The sequence below is a fragment of the Haliotis rufescens genome, unplaced genomic scaffold (genome assembly GCF_023055435.1).
Source record: "Haliotis rufescens isolate VD_foot unplaced genomic scaffold, xgHalRufe1.0.p SCAF_3, whole genome shotgun sequence".
In the NCBI taxonomy this organism is placed as follows: domain Eukaryota; kingdom Metazoa; phylum Mollusca; class Gastropoda; order Lepetellida; family Haliotidae; genus Haliotis; species Haliotis rufescens.
In genome coordinates this window covers 35,424,981-35,452,532 of record NW_025964001.1, presented here as the reverse complement: position 1 = coordinate 35,452,532, position 27,552 = coordinate 35,424,981, and the positions used below count along the sequence as shown (strand labels likewise).

The 27,552-nt window shown below is 39.9% G+C and overlaps 1 protein-coding gene across 2 annotated transcripts; it reads right to left on the bottom strand.

Annotated features, from left to right (window-relative positions):
• Positions 1-309: 309 nt before the first annotated feature.
• LOC124119345 (lipoxygenase homology domain-containing protein 1-like) lies at positions 310-27,552 on the bottom strand. Of its 2 annotated transcripts, XM_046481837.2 has the most exons (13): positions 27,203-27,552; positions 25,373-25,525; positions 23,110-23,174; positions 21,786-21,950; positions 18,873-19,025; positions 16,368-16,539; positions 14,174-14,372; positions 12,799-12,847; positions 9,608-9,746; positions 8,896-8,913; positions 4,303-4,469; positions 2,137-2,223; positions 310-990 (listed from the first exon to the last, which is right to left on the bottom strand). In XM_046481837.2, exons 1-13 carry the CDS (start codon positions 27,441-27,443, stop codon positions 592-594), a joined length of 2,007 nt encoding a protein of 668 aa, XP_046337793.2. In that variant the 5' UTR covers positions 27,444-27,552; the 3' UTR covers positions 310-591. The 2 variants fall into 2 exon arrangements, with proteins under 2 accessions (XP_046337793.2, XP_046337799.2); XM_046481843.2 differs by lacking the exon at positions 8,896-8,913.

Here is a 27,552-nt window from a genome sequence, read left to right as displayed (position 1 = left end):
CCCTCTGGATCTGCACCCCACCCCCCTGGATCTGCACCCACCCTTTTGGATCTGCACCCCACCTCTCTGGATCTGCACCCCATCCCTCTGGATCTGCACCCCACCCCCGGGATCTGCACCCCACCCCTCTGGATCTGCACCCCACCCCTCTGGATCTACCCCCCTCTGGATCTGCATCCCACCCCTCTGGATCTGCACCCCACCCCTCTGGATCTACCCCCCCCTCTGGATCTGCACCCCACCCCTCTGGATCTGCACCCAACCCCTCTGGATCTACCCCCCTCTGGAACTGCACCCCACCCCTCTGGATCTTCATCCCACCCCTCTAGATCCGACAGTGAAACAGCTTTCATAATATAGTGTAAATCAATTTACACACAAAACAATAACTATTTGTATCAACATCTGCACCATGGTGCTTTGTTCTCAATGATGAAAGATCTAACCAACTTCTTACAGCAACCTTATAACATAAATAATCCATATACACAAGCTTAAAAGATTTTGATTTGCTGACTTACTTCTGACAGATGGCAGGAGGCTTCTACAAGAAGTGCAAACAGCTACAAATGTATAGAAGTGAACACTGTTCTATTCATCACATTCTTTAAACACTGTCTCTTTGTGGTCAACCGTCATCTCTCTACTGGTCAATCCATCAGCTTCATCTTTGGCTAGCCATTTACGACACACAAAGTAATATCTTTCATACTCTGGAATCCTCAGTATCTTGCCATCCCGATTGAACACTTCATCTGCGTAGTCTTTGGCTCGGGACTTGTCTCTTTTCTTGGAATTCTTCTCCTCAACTGAAGTGTCAGATTCGGATTCTGAGCTATCGGTGCTGTTGTCCGTTTTATTTCTGTCTTCTTTGTTCAACCGCTCTGCATACCTCTTCCTCCGTCGCTCAGGGCTGTCTTTGTGGAACTTCTTCATTCGTTTGAGCCGTTCTATTTTCTCTTCCTTTGTCAAATATCTCTTCACAGTCACCTGTTTCATAAGAATGAAGCAATAGTAAAGGTAGGTTTTCTCATGGATGTCAGGGATTTATCTAGACCTGCTCAGAGGCTGATATTCAGTAGCAAATGTCAATAAGACTTCACACAAAAAAAACCAGTAGATCCCAGTGGTTTGAATGTTTGTTTGTTGTTTAACACCGAACTCAGCAATATTCCAGCTATATGACGTCAGTCTGTAAATAATCGAGTCTGGACTAGACAATCCAGTGATTGACATCATGAGCATCGATCCAGGCAATTGAAATATGATGACATGCAGCAACCAAGTCAGCGAGCCTGACCACCTGATCCCGTTAGTCGCCTCTTACGACAAGAATAGTTGCCTTTTACAGCAAGCATGGGATGCTGAAGACCTATTCCACCCCGGATCTTCCTAGTGATTTGAACAAAATATGTCATTAAAAGGAGCCACAAACATGCCAAAGTCCAACTTCCTCAGTCTGGCAATTTCAGAAGATGTTTACAGAGCCAAAATTGCATTTTGAGAGGTTCTTTATAAGCATAACAGAACATTTTGTGTAGAAATGTCTGTGCAGTGGCCATAAATATGGTAGCGATATGTGTATTGAAAAATCCGATTTGAACTTCTTGAACAAATTCAGATCTATTCATGGGATAGAACAAGCATGTGAAGATTCAGCTGCATTGGTCAAGTGGTTTCTGAGGAGATAATTTTTACAAAACAGAGAAATTGCATATTTTCAGAGAATTTATGAGCATGAAAGAGCTCTTCAAATAAAGGTGAAAAAATGTGTTATGACCTGCACACACATACCAAATTTCATAACATATTGAACAAAAATGGCTCAGTAAGGTCAGATTAAGGTCAAAATTTAAAATACCACAGAAAATAGAACATATATCTTCAACACAGCTAGTAAAACTAAATCTTTTATATTTTGAACAAAACAGCTGCCATCACAAGATGCTGGAAAAGAAGGCCATGACATAAGCTCACTTGACATTCTGTGAGGCGAGCTAAGAAGCAAATCCAAGCAAATGTTGATAAATTTAAAACTCCATGGACAATTGAACATAATTAGATTTCTCCATCCCTGATTGACATTCCCCTCTGCACAAAGGTAAGTGGAGGAGACGAGTGCAGAGCTGTACTTACATCCTCAAGGAACCATCCCGCCCCAGCTCCGGTGTTATCATGACTCACGACAATCCGGGTCAGTGGACCAACATCGATACCTCGCAGCTGCAACCAACGTCAAGATGTTTTGTTATACTGCTATTAAGAATGTTGAATTCAATCGGTTAAATTAAGCCGTACCAAGTGACGAAACAATACATTTGAATGTTGATCCCAAAATCATGTGACTGACACTGACCTCAAATATCGATTTGTCATATGATCAGTATTGACCTAATTGTCACATGATGAACATGTCTCGTCTGCTAGAGTGAGTGTGAGTGAGTTTGGTTTTACGCCGCTTTAAGCAATATTCCAGCAATATCACGGCGGGGGACACCAGAAATGGGCTTCACACATTGTACCCATGTCGGGAATCGAACCCGGGTCTTCAGCGTGACGGAGTCTGGTACTAACATTTCACCATTTGCAGCTAAGTTACTGTAAGGAAACAGGACAGTTTACAGGATTCTTAAAATTTTGGTATAACAAAATGAATGATTACTTTTGATGAGGTCAATATGTGAAAACAAGCACCCTCAGACCTGACCTCTTCGATGGTCTGACCATGTTGTTGGATAATATATTGTTTATTTGTTTGTTTGTTTGTTCGTTGACAGCGCACTCAGAAATATGCCAACTATATGATGACGGCCTGTAATAATCAAGTCTGGACCAGACAATCCAGTAAGTGACATCATGAACATCGATTGTGATTCGGATATGACGACATGAACATGCATCAATCAAGTCCACGAGCCTGACCATCCAAACCCGTTAGTCCCCTCTTACAACAAGTATGGGTTGCTGAAGACTATGTTTAACCCAGATCTGCAATGTGAAGACACAATATGAATTAACAGTAAGCTCAGTCTGACATCTATTGGAAATAAGTGTGGTAATTAATATTTTCACATTTCGGGGTAGGCACTCAAGGCCAGCAGGTTATTCCATGAGTTTGATTACTGTAAGTAATTTTATGTAACAAGGGCATAAATAGACTCAATCAATACATACTGTTTGTGGGTAAACCATATGCATGTTTCATTAACAGTACACACAGCACTCACTGGTTGTAAGTTCTCAGGCACTCTCAAGCCTAGCTGCGTTAACCATATCTCCGCCATGCTTTCTATCAACGATTTTGAGTTTGACTTGTCAAACAGAGCGATGTGTTTTCCTAATACATCCCTAATCCAAATCTACATCCCACTTTACATGCTTCAGTAAAGTGAATGCGTTTGTTTCCTAACCACAAATGCAAAATTTCCTAGGACACTTGCCTTCAAACACAAGTACTTTTATTTTAGTGTCAATCACTGGATTGACTGTTTTAGTATTTCCGGTACAATACAGCTGGACAGATGTCTGTCTGGAATACTGCCTGGTTTTTTAACAAGAAAAGGTTTCGTTTCCCATGTGTCCAGATGGACATAAACATCCGTGGGAATGGAATCAGGTAGTGTGGTCCTTCAAATGTCAGACCCGTGAAGATCCGGGGTAGAATAGGTCTTCAGCAACCCATGCTTGCTGTAAATGGAGACTATGCTTGTCGTAAAAGGCGACTAACGGGATCGGGTGGTTGATGCATGTCATCGATCCCAAGTACGTGGATCGATGCTCATGATATTAATGACTGGATTGTCTAGTCCAGACTCGATTATTTACGGACCCCCGTCATATAGCTGGACTATTGCTGAGTGTGGCGTTAAACAATAAACAAACAAACAAACTTCTATTTTAGATTGTGCAACAATATACTTACAAGACTGGTAAAGATGTCTTACTCACAAGTACACAGAGAGTTGCATGACCAAAAATATAAGTACTCATATTTGAAGGCAAGTATTTTAGGAAGTTGCGACAAAAAACTAACAGGATCGAGTGGTCAGGCTCTAGCACTTAGTTCACGCATGTCTTTGTATCCCAATTGCGTAGATCGATGCTCATGATGTCAATGATTGTCCAGACTTGATTATTACAGACCGTCACCATATAGCTGGAATATTGCTGAGTGTTGAATTAAACAGCAACAAAAACAAAACAAAACCTGTACTTTAAAAGAAATAAAAGAATAAAGTGCACTCTTCACCGATTTTTTACTACAGCCTTTAAAATACCACACATAGATATGACATTACTTACATCAAACTCTTCCACCATTCCCCTCTCAAAGTTGTCCTTCGCATCATCCATCTGTATTTTCCGTGTGGTGCCCTTTTGCCCAACAAACTGAATGAAGACATTGGCATCCGTGCCGGCATACTTGACATCTCCGGTCTTAACAGTCACATGGTACCGAATGTTTTTACCTGAAACATTACGCAGATCAGAGTATCACCATTAGATCACATGTTTAATCTGCTTGGATATCTTGAGAGAAATGAAAACTAAACTCACAACAAAAGGGACACTTTTAACCATTTAACATGTTTAATTTTCGAGGGGGGAGTAGTGGTAGTATTATTTCTTAAAAATATAGCCCCTGTTTTATTGAATTTTGTTTTACATATGATAGCATTGTAGGAAATGTGACCTTTTCTTGTCCAAAGTTCAATATTTATTTCTTAATATTTAAAAAAATATTTGAGCTCCTGTTTATGTTGGAAGAAATAATTGAGCTAATTTTACATTCCCCAAGTTATCTCAAACAAAATGTCCAACTGACACAGTAATCTTGACAATTTCATATGCTGTCTTCCTATTGTAACCATGGTAACATACAACAGGATGTTTTTGTCTGTTTTGAAAGAGGAAAAAGTTGTTTGTCAGTTGACATGGATGCATGGAGACTGTTTCCAAAACATTTCATGGCATCTTACTGATCAGTAACCTGAAACATACGGATGCTTCTTATTAATTAGTTATGCCTCAATGCTCAAAATTTGCAGACAACTGTCAAACACCTGCAAATCATAAGCTGACACAGTTGATGCATAAAATATGTATTAAGGATTAAGCATGTCCGAGGATTTTTATGATATTTAAATCTTGCATTCGCGGGATAAAACTGAGGGGTGTTACTAAGCCCTGAGGTTTTATCCAAAGGATATGGGTTTTAAATATCTTAAAAACCTGAGGGGAAGTGTTTTATCTAACTTATAAACTGAAAAAAGACACTTAAAACAACATTTATCAACACTTTTATGTTTGAAACATACTTTCCTGATGAACCTTAGAAAACCAGCGAAAAATACCTGTTGCTGGTATACGGTACTTGAAAAGGACATTCTAAATTGTGATTTATCAGCACCTCTGTAGCCTAGTGGTACACTCACTGGGCAACAGATACGAAGGTTGCGTGTTCGATCCGAAGGAATATAAAGAAAACATTTGTCAGAGCTCCAGATAAGCTGCGTATCTGCGTAAAATACGCATCAGAAATGCAGAAATAAGCAGTAAAATAAAATCTAAGCGTATCAAATACGCAACGAACATTACAGATAAGCTACACAAATAAAACTTGTTGCGTATCATCAAAGTAATGTGAAGTAACCCTGCATATTCGATTAGCAAATCAGCAACTTATTTTTAAATTATAAACGGGCATAACGTCAACCTTGCCAAACTCCACGATGACAGTTACATCATGATCATTTGCCATAACACTTTCTTGTGGAAGTATCGTGGTATTTTTGAGTCCTATAATGCTCTCGAACCCACACGACACCAGTTTGCAGGGACTAGATGAATAGTGTTTTTAAATATTTAACTTAAATACCCACATGTGTAAAAACTAGTGGGTAACAGAAATTTGAATACCCAGATAGAATAACAGATACCCAATGATTTTAAAATGCATGGGTAAAATACCCACAACACCAAAAGCTTATCTGGAGCTCTGTTTGTCATTTGATTTTACATTTCATTACATTGTGTTCAAATGCAAAATAAATTTCTAGCAAGAAACATTCATATATTACAATCTAAATGAAAGATGTATTAATAAAATCCCCAGGATATAATAACATATTATATAGCAAACATGCCAGGAATATAACAACATCCCTGTTTACGAGATTTAACCTGTCTTGAGAACAATGGCACAAAGTCACTACTAATATCCTATGGTTTTCATGTCTTCAAATACAGCCTAGGAAAGTCACTGATTTGTAAGCTTGCATTATTCTGAGAGTCACGTTTATCTTGTGATGGGGATAAGGGACAATCTCAATTTAATCACATAAACCGACAGAACAGATTGGCAATTTCATTCTACCAAAACACTCAATGAAGTCAAAAATATGGGAATGACAGATATTTCGCACTTTCCACTGGCCACCTCAAAATAATATCACTTGTTCAGAACAGTGATTCCCATCATTTGTCAAAAGGACCAGCATGTTTGTCAAATCCTGAAGATGCATCTACTTCACTGACATATGCCGTATATAATTCACATTTTAGTAGGTGTCGTGACATGCCTACCTCATGTGTCGATACATGTAGCAATACTTCGGTTTATGATACATCAATTGATACAATCTGAGTCAGGTTACTTCATGAAATTCTCCATCTTGCATGTGGACCAGCTGACATAGAGGTTGATGCTGTCAGCCAGTTTGTGCTAACCACAGGGATTTTTAGCTGCACACAAGGCCGAGCCTGTAGGAAACAGGGGTCTTAAAAACTTTTTATTCTTTTGTGCACAGCCATCAATCCCTGTGACTTAACAACATTGCGGGTTTGTCAAGCTTATCTTAACCATCATAAAATCCTGCTTAGCATTTTTCTTGATAGGCAGTATGGTAATGCTATCCCCAGTTGCTGACAGATCAGGTTATTGCAAAACTTAAAAATAGATACATGGGCAGGTGTACTGTGTATCGCATAGTCAGGTTAACTGCACAATGCATTGTGAACAGTGACATTGTATATCTCAGTCTTAGGGAAAGTCTCAATGTCTTAAAGCAGTCAAGAAAACAACCTTAAACTTTCTTGAACATGTTGAATGGGACTGTTGGCAATGTTACAGCTATATCATGTATATTCTGTGACATGTCTGATGGTCAATATTTCACAGGTTTGTTCAAACTACATTCCTCTATGACCCCTCAATAAAATACAATAACAGCTGTATTTTGAGACCACCCCCAACTCATTTTCACCTGCGAGAACGAGTTGGCGGTGTGAGGTCATCACTTGGGATAAGGCTGTAGGATGTTTCATGCAAGCATGACCACACACGTATATTGTCTAAGTTTATTGTCATTTTACCTGTAAAAGTACCTTTTTTAGGCTAAACACAGTGTCAGTTAGGATAGGCTAGATTAGGAACATTTGCGTTACTTTAATGTATACATTTTCATAACCCTATGATTCGTATTTATTAATTGAAGTTGTTAAAGTGGTAGTGACAGATAGTGGTTAAAGTGTCAGCTCATAATGCTGAAGACCCAGGTTCTATTCCCCACCTAGGTATAATATATGAAGCCATTTCTGGTGTCCCCTGCCATTGGCATATTGCTAAAAGTGGCGTAAAATCATACTCACTTACACACAACACAACAAACTTCTAGCACTAAACACAACACCCTCAACCACTAATACTACTGAACCATGAACCAGTGTGACATATGGGGTGATGAGTGACAGCAAAATGATGGAGTCTTGACCTGGCAAACCAGTGTAGGTGGCTGATTGCAGGGTATGAAACTCCCAAAAATTTCAGCCAGACCACGGGACTGGCTAGCTGAAATACTTGCCAGCCCTGACCAAAACCTGCCTGCCCACTATAATCATATGTTTCTCAGGATAAGCTTACGGGGTTTCTTTTTGGTTACATTTTATCATTCATCTTTACATGTGAATTAATGCTTATCATCGGGAAATATTTTGAATATTTTCACATATGAAATATATCCCGACCGTCGGGCAGGGGGATTTGAAAATCTGGCAGCCGAGTTGAAATCAACCCGTCTCGAACGGTCGGGCAGGCAGGTATTTCGAACACTGCTGATTGCAACGACTATCTCTGTGAGGGGGTATTATGGGTAGGATATGGGAGGCAAGCAACAAGGTCACCAGGCCTGACCACCTGATCCATTCAGTTGCCTGTGGTGACAAGCTTGGGGTATCGGTACTTGAGATTAATTCTACCCTGTAATCTCCACCGTGAGCATCAGTGGACTGTAACATAGTCTGGCCAGGACAACCAGTGGTTGATAGCATGAGCAACGTTCCACACAGTCAGTGTATGATGGTACACCATCAACTTGATCATGCACATATTGGATACTGGAGACATATTGGATACAAGCTCTGAACTAAAATGATATCTGACAATATTAACTAAAGTGACAACAGACAAGATGCCCTCCAGGGCGGACACTCTATCCACTACACCATGCAGGCGGTCCACTGACAAGGTGAACTAAAGTGACAAGTGACAACATGAAGTGAAGTGACAAGAGACAACATGAACTAAAATGACAATTGACAACATGAAATATATAAAGTAACAAATGGAAACGTGAAATAATGTGACAACTTACAAGGTGCACTAAAGTGACAACTTCTTTGATAGGCATTTAGAAGTTGGAGTACTAAGTAAGGTGATCACTTGCTTGATAACGGTGTTAGAACCTACACCGAAACGTCGCTCTTAATTGTAATAAAGAAGTTGTTCATCCATACATTCTTATCCTTACAAAGTGACAACTGACAATGTGAACTAAAGTTACAACAGCCAAGATGAACTAAAGTGACAAGTGACAAGTGACAAGATGTATGCCTCACCTCTACTGACTGCTCTGCCTGCAAACATCATTAGTTTTGTTAGATGTGCTCAATGAAAAGGTTATGCTTTGGTTGCAAAATTGAGTCCATTATAATGGATTAGTCATCAATCAAATGAGATCCAAATGTGCTTCAAAGGTTACATGTACATAAATATATATAGGCAGATTTATTGACACGATAAAAATGTGCACATTATTTTTAGGCCAACACATAAATTTGCATTTGGTAGAAACTAAAATTAAGTGCTTTCAAATGTTTTCCCCCACTTTTTATTTTTGTGAGGTTGGTAGATCCAGAAACATTTTTGTTAAGTATCACCTAAGCAGCTGTAGTGACAAGAGTGTACCACCTTGACCACCCATTGCAGTAATTCTGTCTGAGAAATATAACGTCTTTCACCAGTGTGCAAACCTTTAGACACCCACCCACCTTCCATACATTGCAACCTTTATATCTCCTTTATATCACCTTCAGGCACACATGGCTCAAGGTACTTATTCTACAAAAGAGGGACTATTTTCCATGGTCCATAACCCATTTCCATTTAAGACCTTGATGCTATACTTTGTGCAAGATGTGGAACTGTTAGCGTGTAATTACAGTAATCATTAACTGTTAGATTGACATGCATCAGAAAATCTAAGGTTTCAAAGAGTCAAACTTACTGAGGGCTGCCAATAGTCTATACCTGTTTGACTAGAAAGCTCACCTTTAAGGATCTCCTTGTCTTGTTTTGTCTGCGCACGAAGTTCCCGCCACAGTTTGCCATCACCAACGTCACTCGCTATCCAGCCACCATAGTTGAAGTGAGAGGAGGAACTCGGGTCTTGGATATCTTGTATGATCACCTGCATAATATAGTTGTTTTGGTATTTTAAAGTCACACTCGGCGATAGTTCAGCATTAAACTAGTGATTGATATTATGAGCAATACTTCAGTATTGTCAGGAGACAATGACATACAATCAACTAAATCCTATCCAAACCATTTGTTGTTACCCTGTCTGGCGCTCGGCATTAAGGGGCTAAAACAAGGACTGGTCGGCTCGGAGTCAGTATACTGTGTCTGAGTGGGGTATTCATGTTAAACTGCGGCATGGTATCTCAGTGTGCTAGCACTATAAATCGTTATCAGTCCGGACAAGTACAAGCACCCCCACACACACACGTGCATGCACGTCACTATATAAGTGCAATAATCTTGGACGGGACGTTAAACCCCATTTCACCTCACCTCACGTCAGGATACAATGACATACAATCAACTAAATCCTATCCAAACCACTTGATCCACTACAGAACATAAATTTACAAATATAAAGAGTTGAGATGTGGCATCCATTCAGGTTCAGTTCATGAATGAGTGAGTTAGGAGATAAACATACTGTGTGTTCAATGTAGATCTATATCACTTGTGACCGCCTCCATGGTCTAATGGTAGAGCGTCCGCCCGGAGAGCGGAAGGTCCGGGTTCGATCCCCAGCTGCGTCATACCAAAAGACGTTAAAAGATGGTACTTGTTGTTAACCTGTCTGGCGCTCGGCATTAAGGGGCTTAAACAAGGACTGGTCGGCTCGGAGTCAGTATACTGTGTCTGAGTGGGGTATTCATGTTAAATTGCGGCATGGTATCTCAGTGTGCTAGCACTATAAATCGGCATCAGTCTGGACTAGTACAAGCAGCCACACACACACACACATACACGTGCATGCACATCGCTATATAAGTGCAATAATCTTGGAGGCGACATTAAACCCGATTTCACCTCACCTCACCTATATCACTTGTTGATTTAACCATGCTAAATTGAACTGGAACCAAACACACATCAAGCCTTGGATTTGTTTGTTTCTTTGTTGTTTAACACGTACTGCACTCAGCACTCTTCCCAAGGCAAAGGTGTTAACTGTCTATAAAAGTCAAGTTTCCACCCTTGCCAAACTAGGCTGGAATTCCTGCATTACATTTTGGCTGGACTAAAGAGTCTATGCATAGTCCAATCAAAATCCAGAAATGAACTGGACATCCGGTTTGTAAACAACATAGATTTCAATGTGCAGATTTTGGGTGACTGAAGGGTTTGCATAGCATGTCATCAACAGATATTTTGCAAACCTTTTTATTTTTTTAATCAAGGTGCTCAAGTGATTTGAGGCACCTGTTTTACTACAATTTAGATCTTGATTATCGATCAGATCGTCTTGACGCCGCCATTTTGTTTCAAGCAATGCAAGTGATATGAGAGGTGAGGTGAGGTGAAATTGGGTTTAATGTCGCGTCCAAGATAATTGCACTTATATAGCGACGTGCATGTACGAGTGTGAGTTTGTGTGGTTGCTTGTACTAGTCCGGACTGATGCCGATTTATAGTGCTAGCTCACTGAGATACCATGCCGCAGTTTATCATGAATACCCCACTCAGACACAGTATACTGACTCCGAGCCGACCAGTCCTTGTTTAAGCCCCTTAATGCCGAGCGCCAGACAGGTTAACAACAAGTACCATCTTTTAACGTCTTTTGGTATGACGCGGCCGGGGATCGAACCCCGGACCTTCCGCTCTCCGGGCTCTACCACAAGACCACGGAGGCGGTCAGTGTTATGAGAGATGGAATCTGAGTGGTCAGTTGGTGGGGACATAGAAGGGACGTAACTCACTAATAGCCACTGGTGGTGCTCAGATCGAGCCCAGAAGTTCCTGCCTTGTTCAGCAAGGGTGGAAACTGGCCTGTTACAGTCAGTTAACTCCCTTGACAAGGGAAGATGCCAGGAGGTCTGCATCCATGATTTGGTGTTCACTGCACCACTCTAACTGTTGTACATCAGGTGCCCTTTTACATGCCTTGCAAGGTCAAGATCAATCAAATGCCAAAATAGCGATGAAGCCAAGACTAAAAATATATCTTCAAAGATAAGGCATTATATGATGAGTTGTTCCCTGTAGTAAAATGTGAAGTGGCACAGTAGTTGATAAGTGCACGGAGGGCAATAGAATGCAAAAATGCATATAATACTATTGCTTTTTCAACTGGGAATCACATAGACTTCAGAAATACCTATCTTTATAAGAACAGTTAAATACCGTAAATCTGAAAAGTTTTGCGAACAGGAAAGTACTGCTAAAATTGTGAGTCAGACACATTTGCAAAAGTTCCATAACACAGTTATTTTATGCAGACAAACAACCAAAAAACGTGTACATCTCCCCGAGGCAAGGGAGTTAACTGATTATAAAAGTCCAGGTCCCACCCTTGCTGAACTAGGCTCCAATTTTGGAGTTACATTTTGGCTGAGTTTTTGCATAGTCCACTCAAAATCATGCAATGAACTGGACATCTGGTTCGTAAACAACATGGATTTCAACGTTAAGATTTCATCGACTGCAGGATTTGAAAAGCATGGGAGTTGACAGATATTTTGCAAATTCTTTAATGCTTTTTATTTAAGGTGCTCAAGGGATTTGATGCATTTCGTGGGGTAAGACCCGTTTTATTACAATAAAAATCTTGATTATCGAGCAGATCATCTTTGACTGGGTGCCGCCATTTTGGTTTGAAGCAAATGCAAGTGATATGAGAGATGAGATGCCCTAGAAACTCTCAGGAGCCAAGCTACCGAACGCGGTCATCCATCCAAAGACTCTCCGCTACCGACATGATAACTTCACCTGATTTGTGACCTGTGCGCTGTGCGCTGTGCATAGGACCACATGCCAAAACTTTCCAGATTTACAGTACTCTGAACAGAGCAAGTGACATCCAGGCAGAAATAACAGTTCATAAAGCGAAGCATTTGCTGTTTTGCAAGAATTGACTTTTTATATCCAATCCTCACCATGCTAGAATCAGCTGGTTATGCCACACACAAGAATTTAACGCTAACTTGCATCAAGAATTTTACCTTATTTAGGTTCCATCCAGCCGCCAAGCCTGACCCATCATGCTCAATTCTGAAATGAGAACAATGAGGAATGAGTGCAAGTGATGCTTCATGGATGCTTTCACTCAGACCCTGAAGGATATGTACATTCAAAATTGGCATGTTTCCTTATCAGTATCCAAGAAACTATCAAGTTATTCCCTCTTTAAAAACAGCTTCTGTGGAGAGCAACACTTATTAGATGTGACACTAAAAACATTTCGAATCAGATGTGGTTCACATGAACTCTTTACTGAGACGGGAAGATATATGGGGATTGTGAGAGAACACAGAATTTGTCAGTTTTGTGATTTAAACAATGTAGAAAATGAATACCATTTCTCACTACTTTGTCCGTTGTATGCTAAACTCAGAAAACAGTTCATTGATAAATATTATATCTGTTATCCAAGTCTACAGAAAATTGTTACAATAATGTCAAGTAAGAATGTAGTAATAACGAAAAAGCTGTCAATGTACATATTGTATGCTATGAAGCTGAGAAGCTCCAAATGTGTTACCTTATAAATGTATATACACCCATTACTATGTAACATGTACTATAGGCCTATGGCCTCTCAGTATTATGAATAAACACATACGAGTAAAAGTGTGAGTGAGTTGGGGTTTAACACTGTTTTAAACAGCATATAGGCTATCATGGTATGTCAGCTTGTGGGAAAGATGAGTGAGTGAGTGAGTTGGGTTTAACGCCGCTTTTAACATTATTCCAGTTATATCACGGCGTGTCAGCTTAATGTGGGAGGAAAGCCCGAAGTGGCGCAGGTCTCAGACATTTACCACTTCGGTGAAACCCACGAGCACGGGTATGGTGCTGGCAAACCTAGAAACATAATTGGGGCGAACCGGGATTCGAACCCACAATCATAGGTTTCTGGCGTGCCCAAGGGACGCAACTCTGCACAGCGAATCGCGGCGCCTTAGACGACTGGGCCACCCGTGCCCCTGTGGGAAAGATGAAAGGGAGGCAGATTGTAGAATTGTGTATAACCAAATATATTATCTAGATTCGGCTCTGTGGTTTTAAATGATAAAGGTTCATTTTCACAGAAACTACGGTAACTGCAGTAAAACCTGCATATTGACTGATATTAGATTTTAAAAAAATACATAACTCTAAAGATTCTTTATGCATTAATAAGCAATACTTGGCTACTCAACCACCCAACCCATCCATCCATCAACTCACTCAGCAATTCACTCCCTCACTCATAAACCAGCCCAATCTCCCATCACTCAAGTCATTGTCAGGCAGGTCAGGCCATTTTCTTCATGAGATAAACCTCCCAATTCCATTGAAGCATACATGTAACATACACAGTGTTTACAACATTACCTGATTCTTTTAATTTCGCCAATATCTTTGACCTTGAACTTGAACTTGTCTTCACTGTTCCGCTCAAAGCGTTTTTTGTTTTTGTCATCGGGGAGGTGCAACTTGGGACTCATCCCGGACTTGCCGTAAAGCGTCAAATACACACGCGCATCTGTCCCTGCCAACTTCTTGTGCCCAGTTATCACAGTGACCTCCAGTTCTGTAAAGTTGGGAAAATTGCCAATCAAATATACCACTTTTAGATCTGACCTAGCGGCATATTTCTGCACATACACTGGATCCCCGCTTACCTGGACCCCAGATACCCGGAAACCTCACCTCACAATCTATATTAGGGTAAAATGAAATAAATGATCCATAAAATGCTTCTTTTATCCAGAAATCTGGATTCAAGATCTGGACAGTAAATGTGTTCCAACATCAGCAGGTGAACTGTGTGTCACTTTGAAGTCTAAGTGCAACAATGGTCCAATTTGCTTGGTGGATTATGAATTACCAAGGTTCTCTGCATTGTGTACATAAAATTACTGAATGTATTATACTTTTACTGAAAATGCTATGTGTAAAAATTATAACAGTCAAAATGTTTTTATACCAAAGGTATTTTTTTAGAGAATGTAAAAAGAGAAACTAAATTGTGTATCCAAGACAAAACAAAGAATAACAGGAGAGAGTGAGTTGACTTCAACACTGCTTTTTACAGTATTCCATGTGTCTGCCTAATGTGGGAGGAAGCCTGAAGTGATGCTCCACCTGGTGAAACCCACAAGAACAGGAATGGTGCTGACAAACCTAGAAACATATCAGAGTTAACCAGGATTCCAAACCTCAATCACAGGTTTTTAGCATGCCCAAGGGAAACAACTCTGCACAGCCAATTTGCCACGCCTTGGACGAATGGCCACCTGTGCCCCAAATGTACAGGGTTCTTCATTTTGCCAGGAAAAAGATGCAAGACTGTTGATGAGGCAGTATGAATACTTGGTTACTCATTCACCCATGAACTCATCTTACATACTTGGTCTTATCAGGTCGGAGAGTTTCCATATCAGGTGTTTGCACCATGTTTATTCAATGAGTGTTTTTTTAAAAAAATTGGCACAGAAAGCCTTCTGGAATCACCTCCAGTAGTTTAATTTTTTGTGAAAGTTTGCATCTCCTTGAGGCAAGGGAGTTAACTGGCTGTAAAAGTCGAGTTTCCACCCTTGCCAAACTAGGTTGAAATATGGAGTTATATTGACATCCATTGCCGTGCAGATTTAGGTTGATTACAGGATTTGTACAGCTTGTGTACTAGGGCTGGCTGGGACAGGTAACTCGGGTACCCGGGTCGGGTGGGTATTGAGTAGGACCCGGGTACACACAGGACTACCTGGACCCGTGGTCAGTCACGTGATTATATTGTTTAATGGCAAAAATTATCTAGAACTCTATGGTTACACTATAAGTGATAAATGTTCACATTTCTTTCTGACTTTGTGCACATTCCTTCTGACTTTATATGTTTGCATAATGATAAAACATCTGTCAACTTCAGTGTATGCATGACCAGATCAGTTGATACGTGTATCTAAATTTATTTTGACAGGAGTACGGTCAAACTATTCCCAATCGGACATGTTTCACCTATCTCTTGAGACCAACAGCGGGTAACCAGGTAGGGTCAGGTAATAATAGGGGGTTGGGTACCCGGGTAGTAAACTTGGACTCATCCCAGCCCTAATGTGTACGACCAACTCGGCGTCAACAGACATTTTCCAAACCTTTACATGTTATTAATGATAGTGTTTACATGATTTGATGCACTTGGCAAAGTAAGACCTGTTTTATTACAATATACACTGTAGATCTTGATCATAGATCAGATCGTCTTGACTGGGTGTTTTTTTGTTTAAAGCAAATGGAAGCAATATAAGAGGTGGGAGAGGTAGAATCTGATTGGTCAACAGGAGGAACATAGAAGGGACATAACTCGTAATAGCCACTGGTGGTGCTACTATACAGTCCAGAAATTCCTGCCTTTTTAGGCAAGGGTAGAAATTGTAAGTTTACAGTAAGTTAATTCCTTTGCCACGGGAAGATGGTTAGTTTGATGCCTAAGAGCGAGAATCATTTGAATTCGGCCATTTGCATGGTGGATATAAGATAACAATGACATGGCCTGTTTTGAAGGAGGTAAGATGAACCAGCATACCTCGTTCTACCTTCTCCTTGAGTGCAGCCTCAATGTCTCGCTTGATCCGAAAGTCGGAGTGGTGTAGCGACAGCCAGTTGTTGCACACAAACATCCACGACTGGTCAGTCAACATGTTAGTGATCACTATATGTTCCAGGTACCATGCATGCTTCTTCTCCAGGCCGTCATGCTGGACACAGGGAACAAGTAGTCAGTGTTGCAGCTTTGGGAAATACTAGCAGTGTCACAGTGTCAGATTATAGGTAAATACAAGCAGTGTCAGATTACAGGTAAATACTAGCAGTGTCACAGTGTCAGATTATAGGTAAATACAAGCAGTGTCAGATTACAGGTAAATACTAGCAGTGTCACAGTGTCAGATTACAGGTAAATACTAGCAGTGTCACAGTGTCAGATTACAGGTAAATACTAGCAGTGTCACAGTGTCAGATTACAGGTAAATACTAGCAGTGTCAGATTACAGGTAAATACTAGCAGTGTCACAGTGTCAGATTACAGGTAAATACAAGCAGTGTCACAGAGTGAGATTATAGGTAAATACTAGCAGTGTCACAGTGTCAGATTACAGGTAAATACAAGCAGTGTCACAGTGTCAGATTACAGGTAAATACTAGCAGTGTCACAGTGTCAGATTACAGGTAAATACTAGCAGTGTCAGATTACAGGTAAATACTAGCAGTGTCACAGTGTCAGATTACAGGTAAATACAAGCAGTGTCACAGAGTGAGATTATAGGTAAATACAAGCAGTGTCTGATTACAGGTAAATACTAGCAGTGTCACAGTGTCAGATTACAGGTAAATACTAGCAGTGTCACAGTGTCAGATTACAGGTAAATACTAGCAGTGTCACAGTGTCAGATTACAGGTAAATACTAGCAGTTTCACAGTGTCAGATTACAGGTAAATACAAGCAGTGTCACAGAGTGAGATTATAGGTAAATACAAGCAGTGTCAGATTATAGGTAAATACTAGCATCACAGTGTCAGATTACAGGTAAATACTAGCAGTGTCAGTGCCAGATTACAGGTAAATACTAGCATTCTCACAGTGTCTGATTACAGGTAAATACTAGCATCACAGTGTCAGATTATAGGTAAATACTAGCATTGTCACATTGTCTGATTACAGGTAAATACTAGAATCACAGTGTCAGATTACAGGTAAATACTAGAATCACAGGGTCAGATTACAGGTAAATACTAGCATTGTCACAGTGTCTGATTACAGGTAAATACTAGCATTGTCACAGTGTCTGATTACAGGTAAATACTAGCATTGTCACATTGTCTGATTACAGGTAAATACTAGAATCACAGTGTCAGATTACAGGTAAATACTAGCATTGTCACAGTGTCTGATTACAGGTAAATACTAGCATTGTCACAGTGTCTGATTACAGGTAAATACTAGAATCACAGTGTCAGATTACAGGTAAATATTAGCATTGTCACAGTGTCTGATTACAGGTAAATACTAGCATTGTCACAGTGTCTGATTACAGGTAAATACTAGCATTGTCACATTGTCTGATTACAGGTAAATACTAGAATCACAGTGTCAGATTACAGGTAAATACTAGCATTGTCACAGTGTCTGATTACAGGTAAATACTAGCATTGTCACAGTGTCTGATTACAGGTAAATACTAGAATCACAGTGTCAGATTACAGGTAAATATTAGCATTGTCACAGTGTCTGATTACAGGTAAATATTAGCATTGTCACAGTGTCTGATTACAGGTAAATACTAGAATCACAGTGTCAGATTACAGGTAAATGCTAGAATCACAGTGTCAGATTATTTTAGAGGTAACATTATTTTTCAGGGCATTATCATTTGTAGAAGCCAGAGATCTTCCATTAACTGGCTGACAAAGGCTGAAAACGTCATATGACGTCACTATTGAACATCAATATGATGTCACCTAGCAACGGGCGTGATAATGCCCTGTTGTCAAACAATATGAGGGCATTATCAGGTTACAGAGGACGCTCATTTCTGATAACATGTGGGCGGTATAATGATAATTCAATCCATTTTACCTATAAAAGTAAATACTGGCATCACAGTGCAGATTAAAGGTACTATTTATACTAGCAGTGTCACGGTGTCAGATTATAGGTAAATAATAGCAGTGTCAGTGTCAGATCAAGATAAGACTATCAACAAAATATTTCAGAGAAAACAAAAATATCATTAAATGTTGCAAGAACATGAAAATTTGATAATCACAGTACAATTAAATAATCCTAATACATGAACGCATCTATACATTCAGGCTGGAATAGTTACTGAAAAGACCTTACAAAATATAAATTTATACAAAAATACAAACAAAAAGAAATTATAAAAGTATACAATACAATTATATATTTCAATTTTACATTAGGTATTTCACAAAAATTTATATAGGCTTGTCTATGAACAAAGAACACAAAATAACCTGAGCTGAATGATATACAATACATGTTGAAATAGTGTTCCTCCATTTGTCTTACCTCTATCGTGATGTAGGTGAGATTTCCTACGCGTGGACCTTTGTAGAAAAATGTTTCCGTGGTGCCCCTCATAAAACAAAACATGGACGACCCTCGACCTTTCTTCAGCTGTGTACGTGCTGTATCTTCACTTCCATGTAAACTTATGTGAACCTGCAATAGTGAACCTGCAATAGTGAACCTGCAATAGTGAACCTGCAATAGTGAACCACAAGACAGTGAATGGTGAGGGATTTGGTTTGAGATAGGGGCTTAATGCTGCTTTGATCAGTATCTCATTTAGGCTTAAGCCACTGGTGGCGCTACGATCGAGCCCAGGAATTCCAGCCTCGTTCGGCAAGGGTGAAAACTGGACTTTTAGGCTAAAAAAAATAATAGTCTTGGTTCTCAGACACTGCCAGCATCATCATAAAGTCTGCTGCATGTTTTGTTTTTGTTTCCATTTGAAAAAAAAAATCATAATATTTAAAAAGAATGTGATTCAATAATACACGCAGTTCCTTCCTTTTACATGCACACTGCTTTACTGCACATCTCATATGTTATGGTTATGGCGGCAAAATGAGTTTGTATGCTTGTTTATGCAGGGAGCCCCTTTCCCAGGTTGATGGTACACAACTGTTTATTTGGTTACATTCTAGTTTGAACAAGCAAAAATAAACAAACCACCACACGCCTGCACCAGACTTTCAAAAGTCATTGCCTGAGAACTAGGATTAGGACGGGTTAGGATGGGTTAGGACGGGTAACAGGTCTTACTTTGTTAAGTGCATCAAATCATGTGAACACCTTGATTAGAAACATGAAAAGAATTGGAAACAATCTGTTGACTCGGAGTTGACGGTACACATGCTTTACAAATCCTGCAGTCAACCGAAATCTGCATTGCAGTTGACCAACTGATGTCAATTTCGTTACACGATTTTGATTGGACTATGCAAAGACTCGTTAGTCCAGCCAAAATGTAACTCCATAATACCAGCCTAGTTTGACAAAACTGGACTTTAATAGTCAGTCAACTCCCTTGCCTTGGGCAGATGGTATCACAATAGCCAGCTTCTTGTCATCACAACACCTCCAGTGTACTTAAATGAATCCTCTCCTGTTAATCTTATTGGCTTCGTCATTATGTTGTTATCTGTCTACATTAATCCTATCTCATTGGCTTTGTCATTATATTGTTTTCTTTGATAACATGATACATTATAATCTCAAATCATGGATCAAGCCCTGTCAACCCCATATTCCCGAGGCAAGAGAGTTAACTGACTATAAAAGTCCAGTTTCCACCTTGCCGAACTAGGCTGGTATTATGGAGTTACATTTTGTCTGGACTAACGAGTCTATGCATAGTCCAATCAAAATCGTGCACTGAAATCGAAATCTGGTTCGTAAACTGTCGTGCAGATTTTGATCGATTGCAGGATTTGCAAAGCATGTGCACCGCCAACTCGTTGTCAGCAGATATTTTCCAAATTCTTTCATGTTTTTAATCAAGGTGCACATGTGATTTGATGCATTTCGCAATGTAAGACCCGTTTTATCACAATATATATCTTGATTATCGATCAGATCGTCCTGACTGGGCGCAACCATTGTGTGTGAAGCAAACGCAAGTGATACAAGAGGTGGAATCTGATTGGTCCATAGGAGAGTGAGTGAGTTGGGTTTGACGCCGCTTTTAACAATATTCCAGTTATAAAATGGCTTGTCAGCTTAATGTGGGAGGAAAGCCCGAGTGATGCAGGTCTCAGACATTTACCACTTTGGTGAAACCCACGAGCACGGGTATGGTGCTGACAAACCTAGAAACATAATCGGGCAAACCGGGACTCGAACCCACAATCATAGGTTTCTGGCGTGCCCAAGGGACGCAACTCTGCACAGAGAATCGCGGCCCCAAGTCCATAGGAGAGGCTTAGAAGGGACAATACTGGTAATAACCACTGGTGGCGCTACGATCGAGCTCAGTAATTCCAGCCTATTTCGGCAAGGGTGGAAACTGGACTTTTAAAGTCAGTTAACTCTCTTGCCTCGGGAAGATGTGTCAACCCATGTCAATCCTTAATTTACCCGACACAGACCCCCATGGGGACCCAGGGTAGAACGTGTCCCCAGCACCCTATTGCTTAGTCTAAGTTCTAAATTTAGGCAACTAAAATGGAAACCCTTTGGGATTCAAGAAGCATCTTAATGGATGGTGTGAGTAAGCTTGGCGACATAGTTGATGGTGTGTCAATGTATCTCGAAGACGTGGATCGTTGCTCACGATGTCATTACCTGGACTGTCTGGTCACAGGCTATAGCTGTAATATAGCTGAGCAGTGTTAAACAACAAATACACACATCACACAGTTGGTCATGATGTATAGTTGTAAGATAGTTAACTCTGGTATAAAACTACATTCACTCACAAACTTAAAAAAATACTGACCGCCTCCGTGGTCTAATGGTAGAGCGTCCGCCTGGAGAGCGGAAGGTCCGGGGTTCGATCCCAGGCCGCATCATAACAAAAGACGTTAAAAGATGGTACTTGTTGTTACCCTGTCTGGCGCTTGGCATTAAGGGGCTAAAAGAAGGACTGGTCGGTCTGGAGTCAGTATACTGTGTCTGAGTGGGGTATTCATGTTAAACTGCGGCATGGTATCTCAGTGTGCTAGCACTATAAATCGTCATCAGTCCGGACTAGGACAAGCAGCCACACACACATACACGTGCATGCACATCGTTATATAAGTGCAATAATCTTGGACGCGACGTTAAACCCCATTTCACCTCACCTACAAAAATACTGGACAGTGAGTGATGTGTGAGTGTAATTCAGTTATATCACAGCATTACTAGAAAACTATAGAATGATCTCCAGATCAAATATTGGCCTACACAATAACTCATTTTGTTAAAAGGACTTACATTTGCACTAGTTCCTGCATTTCCCTTCACTCCTGTCACCACGACAATGCGGTATAAAATCTCTGCAACTGCCGTTGGCTCTTCGACCTTCACCTTGACTCGTGGCGGAGGAGCAACATAGTTGATCCTCGGTTTTCGTGGCTTCATAGATCTTTTGACCGGCCTCTGTTGAAACAAACTTATTGTTATGGAAAATAGATATGATTTGAATGACAACCATGAATTACAGCACTGCAAATGACACAAATTTGCAAAGTCCGATTTTTCTTTGTTTCTGGTCTATGTATTTTGTACATTTTTAAACCCATTTTTTACATCTGCCCTCAATTTAAAAAACATAACTTTAATTTCATGCCCAACATCGATCACAACCAATAATTACTTCAAAGTTTATTGCACGAGATTATTCTTGAAGATCTGTACAGCAAGTATTCCCAAGCGACTATGAATGGATTTGTCACATCAGCAATGAAACTCCAAGGCAAGACGTTTTATAATGGATTTGCATATTTCACCTACTCTAAAAATATAATAACTGAAAACAAAAAATGATCTGAAAAGCATCATTTTTTGTCATTGTGCATACAACAGGCAAACTGCAAAACAATTGCTTATAGAAGGATAAACAATGTATGACAACACATTCAGATCCAAATTTGAAGGAAACAAATTATTTCCAAACAATTATTTTTCCCACCTGACATTTCACAATTCTTAAAACACAGGTTAACAAACAACTATGGTAAAAAGTCACCTGAATTTTTTTCCATAAGAGTCAAAATTCACTTGCGTTTCCTTCTGCCTTTTCAGATAATCGGCACCCCAATACGTGGATCCAACATTCTTGTATCGATACTAGCGCCATACCACAACTTACGAGGAATCAGAGAAACCAGGCTTTCAGAAGAATGCATGTTGTTAGTGACCTGGTATCGTTGCTGTAATCTGTAGATGGTTTTCGCATGGACATTAAATGCATTGGCAACCATTTGTGCAGTCTGGCCAGCAGTTGTACCGATACAAGAATGTTGGATCCACGTCTTGGGGTACCATTTTTCATGGAAAGCATTCAGGACTTTGTACCATGGTCATAAGCTGCGTTTTGCAACCCACATATCCACATATTTTTCTCACTTTTTGGCCGTTAACATTAAATTTGGATACAGTCTAATGTCAAAAATGAGATAACTCCAAACAATGCATTGATATTTCATTTGGAAACTTACATGAAGTGATGTTTCTTTAGCAGTTCAGCATAGTTGCTCTGAATAAGAGCTAGGGCTGAATGCAAGATAAATGCAGAAAAAACATATTGTTTACTCACAGAATTAAGTAGGTGTCTTTGATGTTCCTCCAATGTAGAACACAGGTAGCAGAAATTATGTGGAACTGTAACAAGAAAACATAATCCTTATATTCTTAATGTGGGAATTTTAGGTTAGAACAAGTCTCTAGCAAACTATACTGGTTGTAAGAGGCAACTTTCTGGCGGGGTGACATGGTTGGTTATCTTCACACTCTGACAGCAAGGATTGTCGCTCATAATATCAATCACTGGATTGTCTGGTCCAACTTTGATTTTTTTACAAGCCACTGTTATAAAGCGGAAATAATGCTGAGTGCAGTGTAAAACAAAATTTGACATACTTCCCCGGCCCCCATGGTGGTCTGAGCACCATAGCCCCTCATGCTTCTTGGACATTTCATTGGCAGTGTGAAAGTGATTTGAGTCTAAATTTATGCAGACATTGCTATAATTTGTGCACAGGGATACTGATATTTCAGAATTGATGCTATAAATAACAGTGTGAACATATTGCATCTATTTAACATGGTGTATGATATTACTGTGCCTAGGGAGAAGATACATGCACACCCTCATGCATATCAAACTTAAGATTTAAGTGACAAAGTTTGTTTGAGGAATTCTGTTTGGTCCAACTGTCAATCTACTCCTTAATTTGATACACCAATATCTGTTTACATTCTTCAGGCAGGAGGATAAACTAATGGGACAAAACCTTGTGAAGGTTGAATTGTTACCAAAATACACTTGAAATATACATAATTAACATCAGCATATAATTGTTTAGATTAGAACATAAATACAATAATACAATCAAAATTATTAATGTTCATGCTCTTAATCCCGCTCCCCCACCTCCCCCTCCCCCTCCCTCTATTAAAAAAGACGAAAATTTTTAAATGGAATACAATCTGGTCAAGCAACCAAGTTGAATGGGACGTCCCGGTCTACACGAACATTCAGCTCACATTTTCCTGAATGCCAAAGTCTAAACGAACATTCAGCTCATATAATCCTGAATGCCACAGTCTACACGAACATTCAGCTCACATTTTCCTGAATGCCACAGTCTAAACGAACATTCAGCTCATATGATCCTGAATGCCACAGTCTAAACGAACATTCAGCTCACATAATCCTGAATGCCCTGGTCTACACGAACCTTCAGCTCACATAATCCTGAACGCCCTGGTCCACACGAACCTTCAGCTCACATAATCCTGGATGCCCTGGTCTACACGAACCTTCAGCTCACATAATCCTGAACGCCCTGGTCTACACGAACCTTCAGCTCACATAATCCTGAATGCCCTGGTCTACACGAACCTTCAGCTCACATGATCCTGGATGCCCTGGTCTACACGAACCTTCAGCTCACATAATCCTGAATGCCCTGGTCTACACGAACCTTCAGCTCACATAATCCTGAACGCCCTGGTCTACACAAACCTTCAGCCCACAAGATCCTGAATGCCTGGTCTACACGAACCTTCAGCTCACATAATCCTGGATGCCCTGGTCTACACGAACCTTCAGCTCACATAATCCTGAACGCCCTGGTCTACACGAACCTTCAGCTCACATAATCCTGAACGCCCTGGTCTACACGGACCTTCAGCTCACATAATCCTGGATGCCCTGGTCTACACGAACCTTCAGCTCACATAATCCTGAACGCCCTGGTCTACACGAACCTTCAGCTCACATAATCCTGAACGCCCTGGTCTAAAACCTTCAGCTCACATTATCCTGAACACCCCTCTATTGACACAGTTAACTATTTACTTACCATAAACACGACACATGTTACAAAATATTATTTTTCTATCAAATATTTGTGTGTGACACAAGGATGTTTTTGGTGACTGCCATCAAACTTTCTTTTACCATGGTAACTTGAAGTGCGGACAGAAGTCTTAGATTATCTAACGAGTACTGATAATATAACCTTGGTATAAAGAGTGAGTGAGTGAGTTGGGTTTAACGCCGCTTTTAACAGCATTCTAGTTGTATTGAAGCGTGTCAGCTTAATGTGGGAGGAAAGCACGTCTCAGATGTTTACCACTTTGGTGAAACCCACAAGCACAGGTATGGTGCTGACAAACCTAGAAACATAATCGGGGCGAACCGGGATTCGAACCCACAATCATAGGTTTCTGGCGTGTCCAAGGGATGCAACTCTGCACAGCGCATCGCGGTGCCTTAGACGACTGGGCCCCCCGTGCCCCCCTTGGTATAAAGAAATTCCTTGGCATACAGAGAGTACAACAAAGACTAGGACCTGTGTTGGAGGCTACTGTGACATTCTCGCTGGCCAGGCTGCACGTTGACTGAGAAGCCAGAGACTGCATGGAGCCAAACGAGGCAAACATCACCCCTGGATCATGCCAGGACACTTTCTCCTTGTCAGGTGCAGTCACTGGATGTGCTTGAGCTGGAAACATGCAGGATGTGGATCTAGGTTGACATGCAGTGACTACATCTACTAGAAACATAATGACACTTTTTTTAAAACAAACAATTTGTTCCATACAAAATACTGGAAAATATACTTTGCCTCAGGTTAAAATAACAAAAACTGTTCACTGAATGTTCTGAAATAAAAAGTGTTGTGAAATAAAAGAAAACTGTTCTCCTTCTTTCAGAGAAAAAGTGTACATTTTGAAGAAGTGACCCAAAATCATATGGCTCTCATGGAATAAACAGCAGTTTAAAGTGAGAATGTATAAGCACATATGAGCTATATACTAGTAGCAATAATAATAATAATAATAATAATAATAATAATAATAATAATAATAATAATAATAACAACAATAATAATAAAAATAATAATTATAAACTGGTATTATATACATACACAAAAGCATGACTAGTATTAATAATATTAATAAATATAGTACCAAAACATTGACAAAATTTTAATAAAGAAGTTGATCATCCATACTACCTTGCCATTAGTTCAAAAACAAACACTTCTACAATCTTCATTTTTTGTATCATGCTTAAACAATTTAAACTGTGTCATATATTGTGATACATATCTTAATGTGAGGTAGGTGCATATATTGTGACATCACTAAAATTACATACATATATTAAAATTTGAAATCTAAAATTACATACATATATTATACTTTAAAATTCAACAAGTACCCCACTTGAAATATAGTAATAGTCATGAAATACTCAAACATGCAAAGGGTTTCATGTCATCAAAGGATACAGTGAGTTTCATGTGTTGCAGGAATTCTGCATGTTTGATGTCATATTTTCACAAAACTCTATTTATCTCATAACAATAGTAAGATGTTTAATGTGTCATCATTGATGCAACATTTTGAAGAGAGATGGCTACTGATCACTGCTGATTGTGTGGTTTGTGTATTAAATTACACTTGTGATCATGGTGATGCCTCATAAACCACAAATTGAAAACAACATAAAAACATAGAAATATCACAATGTGAAAGCGAATGAAGAGCGTATTTTTCTTCATCATGGTTACAAATAATTACATTTGTTTTGTCAATAAAAAAGCCACCACACTCATGTATTTGTCTGATGACTACAAAACCAAATAAACTACGGTTATAACGAACACGCTCATAACGAAATGACGGATATAATGAACTTATTTTTTTGGTCCCGACTATTTGCTGTAGTTATGCTGTATATATACTTATAACGAACTACAGTTATAACAAACTAAAATTAGTAGTCCCTTTGAGTTCGTTATAATCGTAGTTTACTGTATGTTAAGTCACAAATTATATTTTTGTACTCTGAGATATCAATTCCTTTGTGAAAGCCTGACACAAATTTATGGAAAGAATAACACTAAAAACAATAGTCAAATATGACTCAAGAATGAACAAGGCAGCAAGAAAAACATGTCATTCTAACTTATTGTGAAGTAAGACTTCCGACCGTACCCTTTCTACAAAATTTATATAATGAAAAGGCTTGAACTGCAATGCATTGGGGATATTAGCCAAGAGCCGTGATGGGGTCTAACTGTCGGACCCCATCGCGGCGCTCGGCTAAGGAGGGGGAGGGGGGAGGGGGGAGAGGGGATTAATACGGGAGGAAGTCTTTCCACGATTTATACCTGAAGCCGGTCTGCTGTCTAGATGCCAGTGTGGAATCCCGTATTCTATACAAGGGTCCACTCTTGTCATGGAAGATTTTATCCGCATTATATTGTTCTCTGTTTTCCGACACAAGTTTTGCAAACCGTCCCCATACATTTGAGTGTTGATCGGCCCTGCCCATGTCGCGTGAAGATCGTCGCTAGCTCGCTCTCCGACCACCATGTACTGAGGTTTTCTTTTCCATATCTGTGACGCCATATTTACTGAGTTTCTGATAACAAGTATAACACTTCTAACAAGTTGTATTATTCAAATTGTCTTTTGAAGCGTCGAGCGAGCACCTTGCTGCCTTTCTTCACGCCATGAT